We start from the raw sequence: 22,867 nt of genomic DNA, 5'->3' as shown, positions 1-22,867 counted from the left end.
AGGCAAGTGGGAAAGCCTGCAGACTGTTAGTTCCGGCTCTCAGGTTAGTGCCTGGCCCTTCATAGGAGGCAAACGCCAGAAAACCAGGGCTTCCAGCAGGCTCTCGTGAAGGAAGGTATACCTAAGAATCAGTTGTGAAGCTTGTTAAAAATGTACCAGCTTCTGATTTCTGAATCTGGGGGTGGAAATGCAAATTCTCAGCAGGGAGCTCGTTAGAAACGCAAATTCTCAGCAGGGGTTCAACCCCAAGAAGGCTTGGTTGGAAGCCCTGGGAAACACATGAAAAGATCCCCAACTCTTCCAGTAATCCAGGAAATGCAAGTTAAAGCAAGGTTCTCTTAGGTCAGACAGGCTGACCAGGCTCCAGGCTGGCCGGGGTGCGGGGAGCAGGCCCTTCTCACACTGTGGGCGGGAGTACAGGTTCTCCTAGCCTTCCTGGAGGCAACCCAGGTGCCAAGAGGTCTGATCACTTCCTCTGCACTGCGCACTGGGTCATGGGGGGAGGACAGAGCCTGGCACACAGCAGGCCCATAGTACATATTTAAAAAAAACAAAACCAAAAACCAAACCTGTTGCCGTGGAGTCTATTCCAACTCACAGAGAGCCTACAGGACAGAGTAGAACTGCCCCATGGGGTTTCCAAGGCTGTAATCTTTATGCAAGCAGACTACCATATCTTTCTCCCATGGAGTGGCTGGTGGGTTTGAACTGCTGACCTTTTGCTTAGCAGTTAAGTGATTGACCACTGGACCACCAGGATTCCTCCTTCAGTAAGTATTTGGGAGGAATAAAGTGCCCAAAGATGTATGTACGAGGATGTTCACTTCAGTGTTGTTTAGAAACGGGAAAAACTTTCATCAACCTAAAGGTGCATCAGCTGGGACTGGTTAAGTAATGATAACGTACCCATATAACTGAGCACTCTGCAACCACGAAAAAACGCAATAACTGTTACACGCACTAAAATGGAGAGAAACCGGCTTCTAAACCACAATCCCTTTCCTCCAAGAACACAGTTCTATGTGTCCTGTCTATTTAGAAAGTTCTGGAAGAGTGAGCATACCATGTCAGCAGTGGGCTTGTGTCTTTATTATCTTCTTTTAACTTATCAGCATTTTCTGGAATTTTTTGAGCACATTTATAAATTAGAAAAAAAAATAACACTTTTTTTTTTTTTTTAAATAGTAAGCTATGAGAAACAGAGTATACTTTTCACTAAAAGGGAAAAAAAGGGGGGATAAAAGCAGAAAAGAACTTAAAAATAGAAAACACACACTTGGCCCTGGGCTGACCACAAAGAAGGACCTTTGAGGCCCGGGGCCTCTCACAGCCACAGTGGTCTCTGGTCTTGCCTTCTGTGGCCCAGTATGGCTGGCTGCCCGGTAGGGCTGGGTGAGCTCACGTCCCACCAGATGACAGGGAAGCCCTGCATCTGGGGCAGGCGGAGGCCCTGAAAGCTGTGGCTGCCCACAGGCCACTGACTAGCCTGACCAGCCACTCAGGTGGCCCTCAAGGTCCAGCCTTTACCTGGCTGGACATAGGGGCATTCTCCCTGATGATCAAGGGGAGGAGAAGGATATCGGGGCCCGAGGGGTCTGGATCAGGGACATGAGGTGGCCTGAGGTGGAGAGACGACTGCATTGAGGTGAAGTCAAAGAGCCCTCGTGGCACCACTTGGCTCAGACCTTTTACTAAGCTGCTGCTGGGGATAAAGGAGCAGAAAGGACCTCACGACACCCATACCCTTTGCTATGTATCACCAGCAAGATGGGGCCACCCAGGCACAGCTTCCAGGCCTGGCTCTGAGGCCAGTAAACACAGGAGCCCAACGCACAAGACAGCACATAAAGACAAGAAGGAAGGGCCTGAGTTAACCGAGCACCGGGGGACAGAGTGTGTTCACGTTCCTCCCATACAACCCCACTCCGCTGCAGGCTCTGGGAAGACCAGGAGTCGGTGGTGATGGCTCCACTCTGGTCCCAAGCCGTGGTCGGTAGGTGGTCAGGAAGGGGCGGTGCCATGAGCCCCTCACACCTCTGGGTGGAGGGGTTGGGGGAGGGGAGGTGTGGCAGGAGAGGGGCACAGGGCAGAGAGAGTGTCCTTCTCAAGGAGCCAGAGCCAGCCTTACTCCATGCGCCTTGCCCGAGGAAGGCGTGACCACTTCTGACGCAGGGAAACAGGCAGGGACAAATGTGAGGCTTCCCTGGGCTCCAAGAGCATCAGCAGTCCTGGGGACTGTGGATGGCAGCAAAGAAGGAGTGCCACACGGTCACTGCCGTCCAGCGGGGGGCACTAACAGACAGGCTGGAGACGGAAGCCAGTGCTCTGTTCAAGCCATGTCTGGCATGTTTCTTTTTGCCCCAGTGACTTTTCTGGATTGCAAAAGCAATTATTAAAATGAATTTGCATTTCCTAAGGACACATCAGCACATGGGGAAGAGGACGGGGCGGGTGGGTCTAGAGGAGGACAGTTTACTGGGGACACAGAAAGAGGAAGCACGACTCACCATTTCCAGCTCCTTGTGGGCGTCCTGGGCGGTGCACTCACGCTCGGACCCCTCCTCCACCCTCTTCAGAATGTTCTGAGCACAGGGAAAGGCTGCATTGGTTTCTGTAGCTCCCCTTCCCCCTCCACAACGAGGCCCCACTGCTGCACCAGTCCAAACAGCTTCAAGTCGCTGTGATGGACACACACAGCCCTGTTTGCTGGTGACCGGAGGCAAGAGAACCCTCAAGCCGAGGGCCAAGCATCTGGACCCAAAGCCTCGCCAGGCTGTGAAATGATGACCGAGAGCTGGTGTCGTCCGTGAGGACTAACCACAAGGACCATCACTTTCTCTGCTATCTTGAGCCAGAGCCCGTGGCCTCCCAGCATCATGAAGTTGCAAGCAAAAGCGGCAACCGCCTGCTGGGGGGAGGGCGACATCCGGCAGAGAGGGACCGGCCACTCGCAACCAGGGCCAGCCCTTTCCCAAGGAATGTGGAAGGTTTCTGGCGGGCAGGGCCTTCTCTGCCCTCTACTCTGGGTGTCACCAAGTGAAGACCAGTCACAAAGAGCCCGAGGCTTTGTAACTTCAGTCTTATTGACGAAAATGTCTTTTATTCACTTCAAAAAAAAAAAAAAATTGCTCAAAATTGCTGTCACCTAAAAATTGCAGTTTTTGCAAGGCTTTTCCAAACTTTGTATGGTTTCCACACTTTATGTCAGATAGTGAGGTCTGGGTACACCCCTCTCCCCCCACCCCTGCTGATGTGGGCAGCCGCCGCACTGAAGGCTTCGCCCACTGAGCACCACCAAGGGCCATTCCCAGCCGGCTGGACGCCTGGATGACTCTCAGGCCCAGACCCTCCTGCCTGTTGTGTGTCCCTCGGCTGCACAACCCCAGGGGCTTCCAGACTGTAACCCTGTTGACACCTGTGTCACGTATGTGCCCACCTGTGCCCAGCAGCCAAGCCAGGTCCTGGGAGTCCTCTTGGACGCCTCCCCACCCCTCCTCACCACACGGCCGGTCACCTCTTGTCCACCTTCCTATCAGCCAACCCTCAGCCACCTGGCAGTGGTCAGCCCGCCAGCCCCTATTATTCCATTGTCATCACAGCTGTGTGTGGCCAGAATGTGGCTCTGAGTCCCCACTGCCCAGAACATGTTTGACACACAGTCAGAATTTATTACTTGTTGGATAAATAGACTTCCTAGAAGGCTCATTAAAAAACCAAACCAAACCGGATGCCATCAAGTCAATTCTGACTCATGGTGACCCCATGCGTGTCAGAGTAGAACTGTACTCCACAGGGTTTTCCGTGGCTGATTTTTTGGAAGTAGATCATCACCAGGCGTTTCTTCTGAGGTGTCTCTCAGTGGACTTGGACCTCTAACCTTTTGGTTAGCAGCCAAGTGCTTAATCGTCTGCCCCACCCAGGACTCCAGAGGCTAACAGAGACCTGGAATGACCACAGGAAAGAATCTAGAGCAGAAAAGTGCATTCCAGCCAGGTTGGCATGACGGCGGCAGAGGCAGTACCTGCACCAGCAGCTTGAGGCGGGTGATCCTCTGGAAGGGCAGGATGAGGAAGGAGGAGAAGGGCAGCCCCTTGCACTTGGGGTCAAGCTCCAGCTGTGCTATCAGCTCCCGAAAAGCTGCCTTCTCCTGGCTGGGGACAGACATACCAGAGTAGGTCTCCCAGCTCACGGGAGGCATGAATTGCAGGCACCTCCTTCCCCGACGCACCTCCCCACCGTGGACAGCCTCCCAACCATCCTTGTAGGGACCAGACAACCTACAGGCCCGGAAAATGCGTCGGTTTCTTTCTTTTATTTTTTTTCATGGAAAATAAACTGTTGGTATAGAAGTCAAATCACTATAGGGGCTTTGCATGCCTGGCACAAGAAGACTTAGCAAAATAGGTTGTGCATGGGAGGGCAAGAATTCGTCTGTGTCCAAGTCTATGAATCAGATGCACAATGATACGATTTTACACAGCAGGAAACTGTGGCAAGGTAGACCCTCGGGTGGCAGGAACAATTGCCAGGAAAACCTAGGCGACTTTGAGAGGCATGGACAGTTCACCCAGTGAGGGGCTCGCAATGGGTCCACAGCACTGACATACATGCGAGAAGGACTATGGCTGGAGCTGAGCCTCGGGCCCTGAGATCAGGGGACATGTCCCTCTGCCTTTTACTGAAGTCCAGACAATCTGCACACACCTGGCAGGAGACCCAACGCGTGAGAGCATTGCTGAATGCTGCAATGGTCCCTGTTTTCCTGTACGCTTGTCTTTTTAATGCCTCTTCTTGTGGACTTTACAGTCACCTTGACCCAAAGAATTTGCTCTTTGCCCAGGAGAAGTAATCTCCAAACCAGAAAAACCCGAAGGGTTGCTGCTGAATCGATTCCAACTCATGGCGACCCCTGTGTTACAGAGTAGACCTGTGCTCCACAGGGTTTTTGTGGCTGTACTCTTTACAGAAGCAGATCACCAGGCCTTTATTCTATGGTACTGATGGGTGAGTTTGAACCACCAACCTTTAGATCAGCAGCTGATCACAAACTGCTCGTGCCGCCAGGGCTCCCTAGGTAATCTCAAAAACCAAAATCAAACCGAACTCGTTGCTGTCAAATTGATTCTGACTCATAGCAACCCTATAGGACAGAGCAGAACTGCCCCACAGGGTTTCCAAGACTGGAATCTTTAAGGAAGCGGATTGCCACATCTTTCTCTCAAGGAGCGTCTGGTGGGTTTGAACTGCTGACCTTTTGGTTATCAGCTAAAGGCTTAACCACTACACCACCAAGACTCCTTTAGGCAATCTCTAGACCTTTGAAATTTTTCCAGGAATTGGAGTCTTTGTTATTTATGAAGAGGCTCCAGATCATACCTATCTTATAGGTTATGCTAATGAGGTGACTCTTGGATGGGGGCTGGCCAGGCTAGCTGGACCTCAGGGGAGGGGGCCTGGAGGTTGAGTTCAACCATGGGAGCCATGAGTCAATCAACTGTGCCTATGTAATGAGACCCCGGTATAAAGCTCTGGACACTGAGTCTCCAGGAGCTTCCTGGTTGGTGAAAGACACTGAGGTATGGGTGAGGGTAATGCATCCTCTGGGACATGGAAACTCCACATGGGGAACCTCCCATGCCTGGCTCTGTGCATATCTTCATTTATAGCCTTTTCTTATACTTAGTATAGTGCTTCCCTGAGCTCTGTGAGTGGAACCCAATAGGTTAGAAGTGAGGGGCCCGAGGATGCCCATGCTATGGCTGGTATCTCAAGAGGATAGTAGGAAACCCCAAATTTGTAGCCAGCTGGTCAGAGGTGAGGTTGTCATGGTAACTCCCAAGCTTGCAGCTGGTGTCTGAGGTCTTGGGCAGACGCAGCAGTCTGGAGGACTGTGCCCTTTAACCTGTGAGCTCTGACTTCCCTTGGGGTGGTTGGGGTCAGAGTAGGGAACCAAATTAGACTGGATGGAATTCTCTCAGTCTCAAAAACAGCATTCTGATTCCCTCAAACTCCTATTTCCATAAAACAAAAGTAGATCACCAGAACCCCCAAATACGCAAGCTTAAAACTTCCACAATTAGCTACAGAGCTTGGTTAAAGCTCAGTGAAGTACGATGTTTAGGCTGTTACTACTCAGGAAGTCATTTGACACTTTTGAGTGAAGCCAAGAACATATTACTAGTTAAAATCCTGTTGTTTAAGCACGTCATACAAAAGCGAAGAATTCAGAAAAGACAACTTGACCAAAAACCATCTCATCAGCTGGGACCCCAGAGAACATTCAGCAAGCGGGAAGATTAGGGATCAAGGCGAAGGAGTTGCTGGATAACCACTCAAAGACTCCTCCCCACCATTCCTGCCCTTGCTTTTAGTTCAAACCCACTCTTTTGGTTTCCTGGGCCTTTGATTGTCCCCTTGATCTCCAACTCTCTTTTCTAAACCTTGAAGAACTCTGCACAGCAGCTCTGACTGCAGTCGAGCTGGGGCGACAGGCTGGCTTTCTCAGGCTCAAGTTGGGTTCACCTTTCTCCATGACCCCCGACCTCCCTGCAAGCGGTACCTATCAGGACCGGTGGCAAAGTACAAGAGACGCTTGGGCTGGTACTACTGCCCACACTGTCTGCTTCTAAACCCTGGGCAGTGGCCCCACTGCCCCCCAGGACGCACTCACAGCAGCTGCTTGTACGTCCTCTCCTGGTAGGTCTGGTTGCTGACGTAGGTGATGTAGACTGAGAAGTGGTTGGCCGCGTAGCGGTACACGATGTCACACACGTCCGAGATAACGATGTTCTCCTCCATCCGATGCTCCAGCTCCAAGAGGAACCTGTGGGGGTGGGGGGCAGTTTGAGTTGAGGGTCCCTGGGGGGCAGGACCTACACGTGGAGAGACCAGGAACATCAGCTAGTGCAGCACAGGGGCCTGGCTCTGACGCGATGTGAAACCATCAGGGACTGAGCACCGAAGGGGTGTTTGGCCACATGCAGGAACTATTGTTCATTGTTTTCGGTGGATAATAGCATTTCTCGTTGCTGTTAACTGCCGTCGAGTTGATTCTGACTCGTGGAGACCCCATGTGTGCGGAGTAGAACTGCTCCATAGGGCTTTCAAGGCTGCGACCTTTTGGAAGCAGACAGATCACCAGGCCTCACTTCTGAGGTTTCTCTGGGTGGATTTGAACTGCCAACCTTTCTGGTAGTTGTCCAGCACTTAAGCATTTGTGCCACCCAGAGAATCCCTGGATAATAGCATTAAGACAAAAATAAGACCCACTGCCATCTAGTCGATTCCCACCCATAGTGACCCAACAGGGCAGAGTAGGGCTGCCCTGTAGGGTTCCAAGGCTGTAATCTTTATGGAAGCAGACTTCCATATCTTCCTCTCACAGAGCAGCTGGTAGGTTTGAACTGCTGACCTTTCAGTTAGCAGCTGAGAGCTTAACCACTGCGCCACAAGGCTCTTTTGATAACATTAAACCAAAAAAACCCATTGCCATCGAGTTGATTCCAACTCATAGCGACCCTATAGGACAGAGTAGAACTGCCCCACTGAGTTTCCAAGGACTGGCTGGTGGATTCGAACCGCTGACCTTTTGGTTAACAGCCATAGCACTTAGCCACTGTGCCACCAGCATTAAACCCCAGTGCCATTGAGTCGATTTAGGAGCATTAAAAAAGAGAGGCCTTATCTTTTAGATACATACTGACGTGTTCATAGAGGAAATGAAACGACGACTCAGATTGGAAGCTGGGGATGAAGGGAGGGGATGAGCTGAAGCAGGTTGCTGCTGGTCCCTGCTGAAGCCTGTGGCGATGCCGAGCTTGCCTGTCACATCGGTTTCTCTTCTTTGGTGTGTTTGCAGTTTTCCATAATGAGATGTAAATAAATAACTGCATAGATAAAAGGAGGCCCAGCCCCTGCAGGGGTCTGTCTTTAGCGTTGCCACTATGGAGGGTGAAGGAGAAGAGGCTGAGGGGCCTCAGGACCCACTCTGGTGCTATGGGGTGTGAGCAGCTCCCAGGGCACGATATGTGTGGTGTTGAGCGCTCCCCTGCCATACAGGGAGGGGCTGTCCCTATGCCATAGCCAGGTCTCATATGTGAAAACTCGGGGTGGAACAACGTTTTAGCTCCAATAGACGTGGTAGCTGGGTCTTCTATCCTGGTGTTGTTGGCGTATGTTTCTTCTTTGCAAGCTGTCACGGATTGAATTTTGTCCCCCCAAAGTATCTGTCATCTTGGCTAGGTCGTGACTCCCTTATACGATTGTATGATCGTCTACCATTTTATCTTCTGATGTGATTTCCATATGTGTTGTAAGTCCTGTCATTTTGATGTAATAAAATGGATTAGCAGCAGTTATATTAATGAGCTCTACAAGATTAGGTAGTGTCTTAAGCCAATCTCTTTTGGATATAAAAGAGAGAAGCGAGCATAGAGACATGGGGACCTCATACCACCAAGAAAGCAGCGCCAGGAGCAGAGTGTGCCCTTTGGACCCGAGGTTCCTCTGCTGAGAGGCACCCAGACTAAGGGAAGACTGATGACAAGGGCCTTCCTCCAGAGCCGATAGAGAGAAAAAGTCTTCCCCTGGAGCCAGCACCCTGAATTTGGACTTCTAACCTACCGGACTGTGACAGAATAAATTTCTCTTTGTTAAAGCCATCCCCTTGTGGTATTTCTGTTACAGCAGCACTAGAAGATCAAGCAAGGTTGTGTCATCTGCATAACGCAGGTTTTTAATGAGTCTTCCTCCAATCCTGATGCCCCGTTCTTCATATAGTCCAGCTTCTCGGATTATTTGCTCAGCATACAGATTGAATAGGTATGGTAAAAGGATACAACCCTGACGCACACTTTTCCTGACTTTAAACCAATGAGTATCCCCTTGTTCTGTCCAAACAACTGCCTCTTGATCTACACAAAGATTCCTCATGAGCACAATTAAGCGTTCTGGAATTCCCATTCTTCGCAATGTTATCCATAATTTGTTATGATCCACACAGTCGAATGTCTTTGCATAGTCAAGAAAACACACGTAAACATCCTTCTGGTATTCTCTGCTTTCAGCCAGGATCCATCTGACATCAGCAACGATATCCCTGGTTCCACATCCTCTTCTGAAACCCGCCTGAATTTCTGGCAGTTCCCTGTTGATATACTGCTGCAGCCGTTTTTGAATGATCTTCAGCAGAATTTTGCTTGCGTGTGATATTAATGATATTGTTCTATAATTTCCACATTCGGTTGGATCACCTTTCTTGGGAATAGGCAAAAATATGGATCTCTTCCAGTCAGTTGGCCAGGAAGCTGTCTTCCATATTTCTTGGCATAGATGAGTGAGCACCTCCAGTGCTGCATCTGTTTGTTGAAACATCTCAATTGATATTCCATCAATTCCTGGAGCCTTGTTTTTCGCCAGTGCCTTCAGAGCAGCTTGGACTTCTTCCTTCAGTACCATCGGTTCCTGATCATATGCCATCTCTTGAAATGGTTGACTATCGACTAATTCTTTTTGGTATAATGACTCTGTGTATTCCTTCCACCTTCTTTTGATGCTTCCTGCGTCGCTTAATATTTTCCCCATAGAATCCTTCACTATTGCAACTCGAGGCTTGAATTTTTTCTTCAGTTCTTTCAGCTTGAGAAATGCCCAGCGTGTTCTTCCCTTTTGGTTTTCCATCTCCAGCTCTTTGTACATGTCATTATAATACTTTGTCTTCTCGAGACACCCTTCGAAATCTTGTGTTCAGTTCTTTTACTTCATCAATTCTTCCTTTTGCTTTAGCTGCTTGACGTTCAAAAGCAAGTTTCAGAGTCTCCTCTGACATCCATCTTGGTCTTTTCTTTCTTTCCGGTCTTTTCTTCTTTTCCTGTCTTTTCAATGACCTCTTGCTTTCTTCATGTATGATGTCCTTGATGTCATTCCACAACTCATCTGGTCTTCGGTCACTAGTGTTCATTGCATCAAATCTATTCTTCAGATGGTGTCTAAATTCTTGCTGAAAGTGAAGAGGACATGAAGCACTTACTAATGAAGATCAAAGACCAGAGCCTTCAGTATGGATTGCACCTCAACATAAAGAAAACAAAAATCCTCACAACTGGGCCAATGAGCAATGTCATGATAAATGGAGAAAAGATTGAAGTTGTCAGGGATTTCATTTTCCTTGGATCCACAGTCAACACCCATGGAAGCAGCAGTCAAGAAATCAAAAGATGCATTGCATTGGGCAAATCTGCTGCAAAGAACCTCTTTAAAATGTTGAAGAGCAAAGATGTCACCTTGAAGACTAAAGGTGTGCCTGACCCAAGACATGGTATTTTCAGTCGCATCGTATGCATGTGAAAGCTGGACAGTAAATAAGGAAGACTGAAGAAGAACTGACACCTTTGAATTGTGGTGTTGGCGAAGAATATTGAATATACCATGGACTGCCAAAAGAACGAACAAATCTTAGAGGAGGTACAACCGGAGTGCTCCTTGGAGGCAAGGATGGTGAGACTGCGTCTTACATGCTTTGGACATGTTGTCAGGAGGGATCAGTCCCTGGAGAAGGACATCATGCTTGGTGGAGTACACAGTCGGTGGAAAACAGGGAGACCCTCAACGAGATGGATTGACACAGTGGCTGCAACAATGAGCTCAAGCATAACAACGATTGTGGGGATGGCTCAGGACCAGGCAGTGTTTCGTTCTGTTGTGCATAGGGTTGCTATGAGTCGGAACCGACTCAACGGCTCCTAACAACAACAACAACAGATGACCAAGACATAAGCATAGATTAAAAGGTGTCTGTTCTTTCTCCAAGGAGCCCTGGTGGCACAGTGGTTAAGTGTTCAGCTGTAAACCAAATGCTCGGCGGTTCAAACCCACCAGCTGCTCTGCAGAGGAAAGATATCGAAGTCTGCTTCTGTAAAGATTTCAGCCTTGAAAACTCTGTGGGGCAGTTCTACTCTGTTGTATATGGTCTCTATGAGTTGGAATCGACTTGAAGGCAGTGGGTTTGGTTTAGTTTGGTTCTTCCTCCACATGACTTCACATAGGCTGAACTATAAGCATGGCTCCAACAGCCCCCTCCCCAATCTATGGCAAACGGAATCTGGGAGGGGAGGGAAGTGCAAGACGGCTTGTACTCTGCCTGCAGGGGTCCTGGGCTTTACTATGGCAGGATCGTGGCAGCTTAAAGGGACACCCCTGAGACCCTGTTATGAGGCCTAAGTCAGGTATCAGAGCAGAACTGCCATCTGACTCAACTTAGGTCACGATACCTGACTCAACACTGCTCCAGCCCCAGCTGGGAAGGGTGACCCAGCTCACAGCTCCACGTGGACACGACAGAGCACATGGGTGCCAACTAACAGGAAACCTCCACCTTGTCCAGGGGACACGATGGACCGCCCTCCTGGGGGAGGGGGACAGTCTTCTGATTTATGAATTCCTTTGTGTGGAGTCCCTGGGTGGAGGCCACAGTTAAAGCGCTCGGCTGCTAACTGAAAGGTTGGAGGTTCAAGTTCACCCACAGGTGCCTCTGAAGATCTACTTCTGAAAAACCAGCCTTTGAAAACCCTACAGATGGCAGTTCTGCTCTGACATGCATGGGGTACCGTGAGCTGGAGTCGATTTAATGACAACTGGTATATGGTCATTTTTTTATATCGTATCGTGGAAAATTCCAAATCTACAATGTAAAGACACTGTGCACCCCTCGCTGGCTGCAGCAGGACAGGGGAGGGAGAGGGGGCCCCACCAGGCCGGGCGCAGACCTGGGGGTGGGCGCCGGCGCCCCTACCGCTCGCTGACAGCTGTGACGTCCAGGACATTGGAGAAGAGGAGGTGGGCCTCCGCCGGGTGCAGGACCTTCTTCAGCCGCTCGTTCTCCACGAAGTGCGACACCAGCAGGTTCAGGCTCTTATAGTAGGAGGCTTCAGAGGTGACCAGCTCGAACATGGCCTGTGTGGGAAGCGGCACAAGGGGGGAGGTGAGACCCAGCAGGACCACGCAGAATATCCTCACTCGACAGAGCCACGCGGAGAGGCGCCTGGCAAGGAGGCTCAAGGTAAAATAAGACTGTGCTGGCCAGGCTGTGTGGAATTCGGAAACTCTACCCTGGTGCCACAACAGTTAAGTGCTTGGCTACTAACCAGAAAGTTGGCGGTTTGAATCCACCCAGTGGCTCAAGGGGAGAAAAGACCTGGCGATCTGCTCCCATAAAGATTACAGCCTAGAAAGCCCTATGGGGCAGTTCTACCCTGTCACATGGGGTCACTGTGAGTCAGAATGTACTTGACGGCACACAACAACAACAACAACAACAACACCAGCTAGGAGCGGGACTGGTGGATGCCTCCCAGAGAGCAAAGGACCCCAGAGATGAAAAGGAGCAGTGGACACCCTTTGTGAAAGGCCACATTCATTTCTGAGGAACAGGGAAAGTAAAGCCATTGCAGTGTGTTTACTACAATGAAAACTGAAAGCGTCCTAAGGGCCCAAAAAAAGGGGGTGAGGTTAAATGCATGATGGTCACTGAACAACAGAGCCAGAGTGCCCTACAGAGTGAGGTCGCCCAGTTCCTGGTGCGGAAATGGGTGTGCAAACCAGCAGGGAGCAGGACTCCCATTCTCTCACGCCCTGTAAAGTGTCTGGAGGAAAACAGTCTTCAAGTTCAACACCGAAGTCACCAAGGGGTGGGACCAGGGCGTGACTTTTCCTCTGTTCTTTTTACCCCATTTGCATTGTCTGAAAACTTTAAAAAAGAGCATGTTATTTCTTTTATTGTCTGAATGTTATAATATGATCAATACAGTCTAGGCAACCCTATAGGGCAGTTCTACACCGTCACTGGAGGTCCTATGAGTTGGAATCGACTCGACAGCACCCGCCGACAACAAACAACAATGAACAAAGGCATCTTCATTTTGAGAAAGAAAGAAATCCATACTCTAATAAGCTTTTGGGGACAGCTTTATTCTTAGTCGTAACTTGGGTTTGATCACTGGACCTGTGTAGCCAACAGAAGGACGCAGAGTTCTGCTCTCAAGGATCATTCTGCAAAGCACCACGGCAGATGTGGACTCACCTGCCTGCCTTGCTGACAAGACCCAACCACCTCCCTGCGGTGCCCTGGGACACCCCCACATCTTTGCCCCCCTTGCCTGCCCTGCGTTGTCCCATGATCTAGGGCTGGTTCAGGTCCCCAGGAGGTGGCTGCCCAGAGGGGACAGGGGATGTGCACAGGGCCTCTGGCGCCTTCTCCTTGCTCTGCCCAACCCCACGCCTCACTCCCTGGACCCCCCTCCACAGGTCAGAACTCCTGGACCAGGGCACCAGGTTCCTGGCAATGAGAACAAGGGCTCTGGGGCCAGGAAGGGCGGGAGGAGCTGGCATTTTTTCCTATAACTCATAGGACCCTAGGATTCCAACATTGTCTCATTTAATGTTCACAACAGGCCCTATAGGACAGAGTAGAAATGCCCTATAAGGTTTCTAAGGAGCAGCTGGTGGATTTGAACTACTGACCTTTTGGTTAGCAGCCGCTACAGCTCTTAACCACTGCGCCACCAGGGCTCTGGAAGTTCTTATTTTATCAAAAGAAAACAGGCTCAGAGAGGTTAGGTAATGTCCCCCACAATCACACAGCTGGACCGTAGAAGAGCAAGACGAGACCCTAGGTTTCTCCCACTCCAAGTCTGGGCTCTGCCCCTTCCCCATCTGGCCCGCAGGTTAGACCCCGGGAAAGGCAGGGGTTCACTGGGCCTGGCTTGGCCTGCTGGGGGACAGCCGCACTCTGAGCTTCCAAGCACAGCTCTGCCCTGAGGGCCAAACTCACTTGTAAACACCAACTCGTCAAAACACTTTAAGACAGGCAATACACTCCTAACCTGGGGACTCCCTATAGAACCAACTCGCTCAGCAACAACCAGGAAATTCACAGGGACATCACTCTAGGGGCAAACCGCCAATCACAGGCCCTCAGACACAGTCAGAGTGAGAGCCCACCCGCGCAAACGTCTCGCCCAACTTAAACCAGGGAGAGTCAGAGAGGAGGCGGCAATGCCTGTCGGGGCTTCTCTATAGCCGCCCCTTCAGTGGGAAATGCTTGGTCTACTTAGAAGTAAGAAGCCTCAGAGACAACATCCCAACAGACCTCACTACTTCAGGAGGCAGCCCTCAGCACTGACCGGCTAACGTTTCCCTCAGCCCTGTGGGGCAAAATGGAGAACACGATAGGCAAGAAGCTTCCAGAAGCTTCCGTTCAGACACTATTATAAAATCACTTTACTGCTGCTGCATTTAAATTTCTTAAGAAAACGTGGCACCATTACATCTTCAGGCTAATGTAACTGAAAAGGTCACACGAATGAATGTCTCAGATACTGAGGGGGAAAAGCCATCCCATCAAATACGCCTCACAGAGAAAAAGCGTGTTTGTCTGTTAGCTGCACAGCCCTGAGTGCCAGCTGTCACCTACACCTCAGATTATCTACATACATAAGTGTCTCGGCTCTGCTGCACCGCCAGACCCGTCAGCCGACGGCACCTCTGTCCTGCTCTCCCAGAGGACGAGGGGCCAGAGGCAGCGGGCCAGAGGCAGGGCAGCCTGCTGGCTGCTGGCAAGTGCAGGCGCCACCTGAATCACAGCTAATGGACACAGCTGAGCCCATTTACCACCACACTCGCCCCTCCTGATCCATTTATAGGGGATTAGTCATCTCTGGGTTCAGTTCTCCCGCTGGGTGTCTGTCAAGTGATTTGCCACGCCAACATGGCTGCTGTCCTTTCCTGATCAACATTATTTTCACCCTAAGTCATTCAGGCCTCTGCGTGGCAGCAGGGTTGACGCAGAGGTCCAGGCCCATTTGTTCCTTCGTTCCACAAAGGTTTCCTGAGTACCTGCTAAGTGGCAGGCACTGGGCGTTCAGGGTGAACACGGTCACAGAGCACACATTCTCCGGAAGGGGAGACAGACCAGAGACAAGCAAACTCCCAAGTCAGAGGGTGAGAAACAGACCACAGACAACTAAAACCCCTAAATCGGGGGGTGAGAAGTAGACCAGAGACAAGTGAACCCCCAAATCAGGGGGTGAGAAACAGACAAGAGACAAGCAAAACCCCTAAATCAGGGGGTGAGAAACAGACCAGAGACAAGCGAACCCCCAAATCAGGGGGTGAGAAACAGACAAGAGACAAGCAAAACCCCTAAATCAGGGGGTGAGAAACAGACCAGAGACAAGTGAACCCCCAAATCAGGGGGTGAGAAACAGACCAGAGACAAGTAAAATCCCCAAATCAGGGGGTGAGAAACAGACCAGAGACAAGTGAACCCCCAAATCAGGGGGTGAGAAACAGACCAGAGACAAGTAAAATCCCCAAATCAGGGGGTGAGAAACAGACCAGAGACAAGTGAACCCCCAAATCAGGGGGTGAGAAACAGACCAGAGACAAGTGAACCCCTAAATCAGGGGGTGAGAAACAGACCAGAGACAAACAAAATCCCCAAGTCAGAGGGTGAGAAATGCTAGAAGGTAGACACGGGGGGGCAGGAGTGTGAGAGTGTGTGTGTGAGCATGTGTGTGAGTGTGAGCACATGTGTGAATATGTGTGACCATGTGTGTGAGCATGTAAGCATGTGTGAGTGTACGTGTCAGTGCGTTACATGGGTGTGTGAGCATGTGTGTATGTGTGTCATGTAAATAAGCATGGGTGTTTGTGAGCAAGGAAGTATGTGAGCATGTGTATGAGCACATGATGCATGTATGCGTGTAAGCATGTGTGTCATGTGAATGAGTATTCATGGGCATGTTGAGCATGTGTGTGTACATGAGTGTCTGTGAGCAGAAACGTGAGTGTGAATGACTGTGAGCATGTGTGTGAGTGTGTATGGGTATATGAGCATGTGTTTTAGTGTTAGCACGTGTGTGAGCATGTGTGTGTGCATGGGTGTGTGTGAGTCTGCGAATGTGTGTCGTGAATAAGCATGTCTGGGTGTGCACATGAGTGTGTAAGCAGAAAGGTGTGAGTGTGAGCACTTGTGTGTTAGCATGTGTGTGTGAACAAGTGAGCATGAGCACGAATGAGTACGTGTGTGTAGCATTCGAGTGTTAGCACGTGTGAGCATGTGTGAGTACGACCATGTGTGAGGACATGCGTGAGCATGCGTGTGTGTGAGCATGTGTGTGGGGTACTTACTACAGAGCTCCCCCTTTCTAATGCTCAGCAGGGACAGCCGTTGGCTGTGGCTGCCAGCTGGCCACCTGGTGCCAGGACACCCCCCTCCTCCCCATGCGGGCGGAGCCGGCACTCACACCCAGGACTGCTGTCCTCAGGGAACACTCGTTTACACTGACCCGGGTTTTATGAATCACAGCTCGGTCTCCGAACGGCACTCTTAGCTCCTGACTGTTCCGTTTGATAGCTGCCCGTAACCATGTCACCCTTCTGGTTTTTTCCACCACTAATGAACCTGTTTCCGCTCAGGATTCCGTGCGAAGGGAAAACCCAGCCAAGGCCGGACGTTTCTCTGGAGCAGCTGGTCCAGGTGGTTTCGCAATTGGCCAGGTCTGTGACACCCTGGTGTCCACGATGGACAGGACTCCCAGCCTGGGGAGCTGGCCAGACCTCTGCAGGGAATGAATCCCACTGAACCTTAGTTTCCTCCTGGGAACACATGACCAGCCCTGTCTCATCAGCCACCAGGAAGTGTGGTGTGGAACGCAATGTTCTGCTGTCATTGTGGAGCTGACACCTGGGCTGCCTTCCCTAACAAAGGCTCAGGAGGGCCTTTCCCAGGAGGTGACATTGGGCCTGGGTCCCAAAGGATGAAAGGGAGCCCCGTCATTTTTGCAAGAACTGTTCACCACACCCTGCTGGCCCCCTGGACACATCGGGGCAGCTCTCTCTGAATCCAGGAAACACTCAGCTACAGTTCTCTCTCCGTCGTCATGTTCCTGCTCCAGACACCACTGGCAGGCGCAGCACCGGGTCGCTGGTAAACGGCGATCCTAAATGTCCATGCTCTTGCCACCTTGTCTGTGGAGGCACGGGGGTGGGGGGAGGAGTGAGAACAGCTGGCCTCTCTTGGACACGGACCACATGTGCGGCCCACGCTGGACACTGACCCTCATGACAGCCCCACGGAGTGGTCAGGCGCCCCTTCCGCTGCAGACGAGGGGGCCAAGACTTGAACCCCTGCCCTCTAGACTCCAGGGCTCCACGCAGGGACCACTGTGCTAAGAGACAGCTTCCCCTGGACACCAGAGGCTCCTACCCAGTGGCCTCCGCGGCAGGCCAGCCTATTATTCAGGCAGAAGCCGAGTGGCTCCACTATTGCTCATTCCAGATTCTTCATTATCTTTGTAGCTTCGCCTGGTGCTTCCACGGCGGGGCTTAGTAAGCTTGTCACAGGAAAAGCCTCCAGCCCATCAATCAAACGGGTGGCGGTTTGGCACTAGGGGATCTGTCGAGCCAGTGAGTGGTGCCAAGCAACTTGGAACGTCCACCCAGGCCCCTTCCGACTCGGGGCAGGTGACGTCTCCAAGGGTACTGCCGAGCGTGTTTGGCCTCACCTTTCCTTCCTGGCTCCACTGGGCTGGGCTCTGCAATGTCCCATCTCCTTTCCCGGGGAATTGCCCAAACAGCCCTGGGATGTTCCAGTCTCCAGATGTTTACTGAGTGCTGGGGATTCCAAGACTACCCTTGCCCAAGGGGTCACCAGCTCAGAGCCTGGGGGATTGGAGCCCAGGGGGTCAGATCCTGGGTGCTCCGTGCTGCAGGCCCAGCCCTCCCTGACTCCCTGGCTCCACACCACACACCAAGAGCCTGTTGCTGGGGACACAGAGGGACACAGACTTGCAGCTGCTGAGAACATAGCCGATTCCAGCTTAGAGGTGACAGTGAGGGAAGAGGAGGAAGGGGCAGGTGGTGGGGGAGGGCACTTTGGGAGGGGCTGAGACAAAGAATGAGTCTGAGTTTGCCAGGCAAAAAGGAAAAACAAGATCAGCATTTCTCTGAGTGGTCTCCCATCACCTGCACCAGAGGGGTGGGAGTGTTAAAATGCAGATTCCCAGGCCCCCCGGTCCCCGACACCCTGTCTTCTCATAAGACCCTGTCTGAGTTTGAGGACCCCTGCTGCCCAGGCCTGGGTCCCCCACGCCTAGCCCTCTTCAGTACTTGTCACCCTGTGTCCCAAGCATTACAGCGTGTGTCCAGAACATCAGTAATTTTTCTCAAGATGACCTGATTAATGCGCTAATTTACAAAAAAATGTGCATCCTAAAATTAGGTATAAATTTAACAAGACACATGCTTGAAAAGATGTGTGGCCTCATTCACAGTAAGACAAATGCAGACTAAATCCACAAGAACTAGGCTTCTCACCGAGCGTGCATAAGGAGAGAATCGTTTGATAACACACCATGCTGGTGAGAGAGAACAGGCAGCCTCAAGGTTGGGTGAAGTGTAAAGACAATTTGGCTATATCTTCTCAAAAAAAAAAGTAACTTTGACCCAACAACTCCATTTAGCAATTCCCGCAGTGTTCCACTGTCCAGATTTTCGATCTTTCATTAGTATCAACAATGCTGCAGTGAGCATCCCTGATACATAACGTTCCTAACTTCAAAAGTTCATCAACAGAGGGCTGGTCAAATGAACTATAGGATATCTGTTCAATGGAGCACCATAAAGCTGCAAACCACAGAATAGGGGTGTCACAGATTGAATCACGTCCCCCCAAAATATGTGTCAACTTGGCTAGGCCATGATTCCCAGTACTGTGTAGTTGTTCTCCATTTTGTGATCTGATGTAATTACCCTCCATTTTGTGATGAGTTGCAAATCCCAACCTCTATACGTTAATGAGGCAGGATCAGTGTGGGGTGTATCTTGAGTCACAGCCTTAGAAGAGGATGTGATTCAAGTCACACCCTTGCTTGAGTCACACCTTTTATCTTATAAGAGATGAAAGGAGAGAGAAGCAAGCAGACAGGAGAGAGACCTCACTACTACCAAGAAAGAAGAGCTGGGAGCCAAGTGCATTCTTTAGACCCAGGGTCCCTGCGCTGAGAACCTCCTAGGCCCAGGGGAAGTTTGATGCCAAGACACATGGAGATCTCCAAGGAACGCTGGGCCCACAGATGTTGAAAGAAAACAAGGACCTTCCTCCAGAGCGGACAGAGGGCAAAAGCCTTCCCCTCAAGCTGTTGTGAGAGAACAATTTGTTTGTTAAAGGCATCTACTTGTGGTATTTCTGTTATAGCAGCACTAGATAACTAAGACAAAGGGTATTCTATTTGTACTGATAGGGAAAGGTTTTCAAAATAAGTGAAAAAAAAAACCAAACAAGGTGCAGAATGAGGTACATAGTAGTTTATCATTTGTGTCTCCCTTCTGACCCCAGAAATGTATCAAAAGAGGGAACTGGGTGGCCGAAGGAGGGACAAGGGTGGGAGGGAGACTTCCTTTCACTTTAAACCTTTTTGTCCTTCTTGAACATTATATCAGGTGCATAAATTCTTTATTCTGAAGGTTCATTTTTACAAGGAAAAGTGCTGACTTTGTTAAAATAGTTGCAGGAGCTTGTCTTCCAAATCAAGTAGGACAGGGGCTGGCTGAGGTTTTAGGTGATGGTGACTTTCCACCTTACATCAACAGGCAAAATCTCCACCCCCTCCTATTTTAGCACTAATTTCCTGAATTGGTAAGATTTCTCTTAAAAGAGACACAATGAAGTTGGTGAATAAAATACCAATGACAATTTAATCTTTTTACAGGGGTATACATATTAAGGAGTCCCTGCGTGGTGCAAACAGTTAACAAGCTGGGCTGCTAACTCGAAGGCTGTCAGTTTGAAGCTACCCAGAGGCACCTCGGAAGAAAGGCCTGGCAATCTACTTCTAAAAAAGCAGCCATTGAAAGTCCTATGGAGCCCAGTTCTGCTCTGGGACACAGGGAGGGGGGGTCACCATGAGTTGAAGTTGGCTCAGTGGCAACTGGTATGTGTATACGGGCTAGAGAGGGTCCTGGCATATGAGAGAAACACGCCCACGTTAGCCAAAGGAGTGACCAGTTCAAGGACTGTGCTGGGCGATGTCCCATCCACAGTCTCTTTTTCTTCTCACGACTTCTGGTCAGACATTTGTCTGATGTTTTTTTGGCCGGTGGGGACTGCCCACTACCCCTCCACATCATACACCCTCCTCCTTGCTTTCTATTCTCCTTCCAGGACAATCCTGTGTTCCACCATTTTCAACCCTTCCCCCTCATTTGAACACCCAATCCTTCACACACTTGCTTCCTTCCTAATTTTTAATTTGAATCTTTGTCTAATTATTTTCTCATACTGCCGTGTTCTCAGACAATAACTCTAAAATCACTCCCAAGAGGAGGGCGAGGAACCAAGAGTTTCAGAATGAGTAAAAAAAAAAAAACAAGGAAATCCTGTACATCTAAGACATGGCTTTCCAGTTTCAGCTACCTATTTTTTTTTTTATTGCGACAAAACTTTTACCATTTGAGCGTTTTTTACGTGTACAATTCCGTGACATTGATGACGTTCATCATGTCAGGCAGCCATCCCCACTCTCTGTTTCCAAATTATTCCACCACCATTAGCAGAAACTCAGAGCCCCTAAGCAACGACTTCCTCTTTCCTCTTCCTCCCACCCCTGGTAACCACGAATAAACTTTCGTCTCTCTACCTTTGCCTAGTTTAGATACTTTATATAAGTGGGATTACACAATATTTGTCCTTTTGGACTTATTTCGCTCAGTATAAAATCTGGTCTTCAAGGTTTAGCCATGTGGTAGCCAAGGGAGGCAGTAAAGATATTATTTTGTTCTTAAGTCTTGTGTCTTCAATGATGGATTAAAACTTGAGCCTACCAAAAGACCATCCCTTTGGGGTGTTTTCCTCATATGAACACTAGGCTCACGGCAATCTGCTGCTGGTGTGGCTAAAAAAAAAGAGACATTCAGACAACAGATTGGGCTGGGAGTACAAGTCTCCTGTCTGGCTTTCACAAATATACTGAAAAAAATGTCTGATGCAGAAGTTACTGGTGAGGAACAAAAAACCTGAAGATAGCAGTTTTGTGTCCATTACCAAATACTGGCAAAACGAAAGCTCAGACTAAGCTCTTTACAATAAGTATGAAGAGTCAGACTATAAAGACTCCGAGTGAGACAAGCTGCAATGCAACTAAAAAGCTCGGATGACAAGCCTGGGGCAGTGAGTTTGTGTTAACAGTGGTGGAACAATTCGGAAAAGGAGGGTGAGAATGGTCGCATAATTTGAAGGACATGAGCAATGTCGCTGAATTGTATATGTAGAAATTGTTCACTTGGTGTATGTTCTACTCTGTCTGTTCTCAACAACAGAAATAAAATAATTATTAAAAAAAAGATGCTGCAGTCCGTGTGTTCACGTGCTGCATTAACGAACGTCATTGTATCATGTATTAGTAAAGCTACCATGAGTGCTTTTTAAATATCTTTATCTGATCCATTAGAAAGTCCAAAAAGTGTATAAAGAAAACAAGAGCCTTTATTTTCTATGGCCACTCTGCTATAAATGGAATGTTCCACTTTGTTAAAAAGCAAAACAACTGAAAGCGTTAGTTTCCTAGATAACAAAGTACCACAAACTGGGTGGCTTATCAAAAAACACTTGTTGCCATCTAGTTGATTCCAACTCATGGTGACCCCATGTGCTGCAGAGTAGAACTTCCCCCAGGGTTTTCTTGGCTGCAATCTTCACAGACCACCACTTGCCTGTCAGTCGTTGTACTGTGGTGGCTTGTGTGTTGCTGTGATGCTGGAAGCTATGTCACTGGTATTTCAAACACCAGCAGGGTCACCAACGGTGGACAGGTTTCAGCAGAACTTCCAGACAAGGCAGACTAGAAAGAAGGACCTGGTGATCTACTTCTAAAAAAAATTGGCCAGTGAAAACCTTATGAATAGCAGTGGAACAGTGTCTGATGTAGTGCCGGAAGATGAGCCCTCAGGTTGGAAGGGACTCAAAAGATGACTGGGGAAGAGCTGCCTCCTCAAAGTAGAGTTGACCTTAATGATGTGGATGGACCAAGCTTTTGGGACCTTCATCTGCTGATGTGGCATGACTCAAAATGAGAAGAAACAGCAGCAAATATCCATTAATATTAGGAATGTGGCATGTAAGAAATATGAATCTAGGAAAACTGAAAATTATCCAAAATGAAGTGAAATGTTTGAAGAAAGATATCCTAAGCATTAGTGGGCTGAAATGGACTGGCATTGGCCGTTATGAATCGAACAATCATATGGTCTACCACGCTGGAAATGACAAATTGAAGAGGAACGGTGTCACATTCATTATTGAAAAGAACATTTGAAGATCTAACCTAAAGTACAGCACTGTCAGTGATAGAATACCCATATGCCTACAAGGCAGACCAGTTAATACGACTATTATTCAAATTTACACACCAACCACTAATGCCAAATATGAAGAATTTGAAGATTTTTTACCAACTTCTGCAATCTGAAATTGATCAAACATGCAATCAAGATACATTGATAATTATTGGTGATTGGAATGAGTGTTGGAAACAAAGAAGAAGGATCAGTAGTTGGAAAATATGGCCTTGATGATAAAAATGACACCAGAGATCACATGATAGAACTTTACAAGACCAATGACCTATTCATTGGAAATACCTTTTTTCAAAACCATAAGCAGTGACTATATACATGGACCTCTCCAGATGGAGTACACAGGAATCAGATCGATTACGTCTGTGGAAAGAGACTATGAAGGAGCTCAGTGAAGGCGCCGACTGCAGGACAGACCATCAATTGCTCATGTGCAAGTTCAAGTCAAAGCTGAAGAAAA

At 49.3% G+C, this 22,867-nt stretch overlaps 1 protein-coding gene across 1 annotated transcript in view; it reads right to left on the bottom strand.

Annotated features, from left to right (window-relative positions):
• Window positions 1–22,867, bottom strand: part of NGEF (neuronal guanine nucleotide exchange factor) — an 80,005-nt gene that overhangs the window by 5,680 nt on the left and 51,458 nt on the right. The window contains exons 6-9 of the mRNA XM_064286541.1: window positions 11,789–11,949; window positions 6,671–6,823; window positions 4,022–4,151; window positions 2,508–2,582 (exon numbers count right to left, since the gene is read on the bottom strand). Coding sequence (XP_064142611.1) covers window positions 2,508–2,582; window positions 4,022–4,151; window positions 6,671–6,823; window positions 11,789–11,949 — 519 coding nt within the window. The remainder of the gene's footprint in view (window positions 1–2,507; window positions 2,583–4,021; window positions 4,152–6,670; window positions 6,824–11,788; window positions 11,950–22,867) is intronic.

This window comes from Loxodonta africana, chromosome 6 (genome assembly GCF_030014295.1).
Source record: "Loxodonta africana isolate mLoxAfr1 chromosome 6, mLoxAfr1.hap2, whole genome shotgun sequence".
In the NCBI taxonomy this organism is placed as follows: Eukaryota; Metazoa; Chordata; class Mammalia; order Proboscidea; family Elephantidae; genus Loxodonta; species Loxodonta africana.
Note: the sequence above shows the minus strand (reverse complement) of the source record. Positions and strands in the feature narration are given on the sequence as shown.